Genomic DNA, 1858 nt, shown 5'->3' on the forward strand with positions numbered 1-1858 from the left:
GACTGATTTCAGCTACTGTTTCACAAACATCGAGTGTTTCATTAAAACAGTGGATCCACACAGAGTGTTTCTTTTAAGTTGATTGTGCATAGCAGGCAGACTTTAGAACAATATGCTTAGCAATTGCTAATGCATCCTTTAGCTCAGGATTGTATATTTATCTACCCCAGCTCTTTGGAAGACTTGTTAGTGGCAAGACCTGAAGAAAACAAACGTTTCTCCCATGTCTCAGGTTAGGATTTAAAAGAGGAACGAGGTGGGCCTTTAGTAGGTAGTCTGTCAAATAAACAAAACAGTTCTGTGTTTCTGTTTGGTGGGCTTTAAGTAGTTTATCTGAAAGTTTTGTTCCTCATTTGTCACAAAGTTGTTTTGTTGCTGGTTTTGAAGTGTAGCTGAAAGCTTTGTCAATGTGATTTTTGATGCAGCTGCGTGTTGACAAGTGGTGGGGTAACAGAAAGGAGCTGGCCACAGTTCGCACGATTTGCAGCCATGTACAGAACATGATCAAGGGGGTCACTCTGGTAAGTTGTGTTTGGAACCAGATCACTGCTGCCCTTTTTGTTACTTGCAGTGAGAGCCTTTTACTTCATGGAGGGAGAGCGTTGCTAAGCATCCAGGATGCAGCTTCTTTCTGCTTGTGCTTTTTGTCTTGCCTTTGCTGTCAGGCACGTTCTGGGGGTGGAGGGAGGGATGAATGTCTCAGGCTCAGTGTCCTGCCCTTTTTCAGGAGCTGTTGCTGCACCTTGGCTGTAGTTTCCCCTGGAAGCTTGGTGCATGTGTTCTGTGTTCGGGCCTGTTTCAATGTCTGCTTGTGTCCCATGTCCCAGGGCTTCCGCTACAAGATGCGGTCGGTGTACGCTCACTTCCCCATCAACGTGGTCATCCAGGAGAACGGCTCACTGGTGGAGATCCGCAACTTCCTGGGAGAGAAGTACATCCGCAGAGTGAGGATGAGGCCAGGTGAGCCTCTCTGCAGGTGTATCCTGCTGGTTCTAACTAGGCTTTCCAAGCTCTTTTCTTTGGGCTCTGCCACTGAGAATGGGAGAGGATGAATAATTGTTGGAGCAGAATGTGCTTGTCTGAATTGATGTAATCTTCTTAGGATACCATTGCCATGGTTCAGATTTATTATTAATAATACCTCTGTAGTTTTACTAGTGAGAGTTAGCTAACAGCCAGTCTGGAGTTAGTTACTGTAGTACAAGGGATCCAGGATTTACTGCAGTCACTGGGAGATCTTAACACTGTTGATACTTGGTAACCTGCAGCTGCTTAGTGTTAAAATTGCATTTCTGTTTTAAAACACTGCGCATGAACTAGGTTCATAGCACATTATAGTTTTGGTCTTTAAGATGTTCTAGTTTGAATTTGCTGATTATCTAGGAGCATTCACAATAAACTTAGAAATTATCTTCTTACTGGCTGTTTTTGGAGTTTCAGTAAAATGTCTAACAGAAAAGCAGGCACTTGATGGAGCTTGTTAAACTTCTGAAAGGAGGCAACGAAACATGTCATAAACAGAGTTGCATAAAGACTGTAGGAAAGACATCCCATATCCATTTGGTTTTTTCTAACTCATTTCTGGTGAGGGTATGGGTAAGGACATTTAATGTGACTGATGATGTTTTGGGGTGACTGTAGAGGAATGCATCAGAACTTGTCCCAAAACACTGGTGGATAACAGTGCAGCAGAGTTACAGGGTTTTTGATATACTGTGGGATATTAAAGGTGGGTTTGATTATTGTATTTGATTTTTTTTAAAGTCAGCATTTACTGTTAGTAATAGGCTGCCTTAAAATCCAATATCTGGTCATTAAATAGATGAAACTGTAAAAACTTCTGTTACTGCCCTTCAAA

General features: G+C 42.3%; 1 protein-coding gene across 1 annotated transcript; it reads left to right on the forward strand.

Annotated features, from left to right (window-relative positions):
* Window positions 1-399: 399 nt before the first annotated feature.
* On the forward strand, window positions 400-960 carry LOC115949409 (60S ribosomal protein L9-like; the record flags this gene model as incomplete). Its single annotated transcript, XM_031065925.1, has 2 exons — window positions 400-521; window positions 828-960. Coding segments are annotated over exons 1-2 (235 nt in total), but the record flags the coding sequence as incomplete, so codon positions are not given.
* Between the last annotated feature and the right edge of the window lie 898 nt (window positions 961-1858).

This window comes from Geospiza fortis, unplaced genomic scaffold (assembly GCF_000277835.1).
Source record: "Geospiza fortis unplaced genomic scaffold, GeoFor_1.0 C13651354, whole genome shotgun sequence".
Lineage (NCBI taxonomy): Eukaryota > Metazoa > Chordata > Aves > Passeriformes > Thraupidae > Geospiza > Geospiza fortis.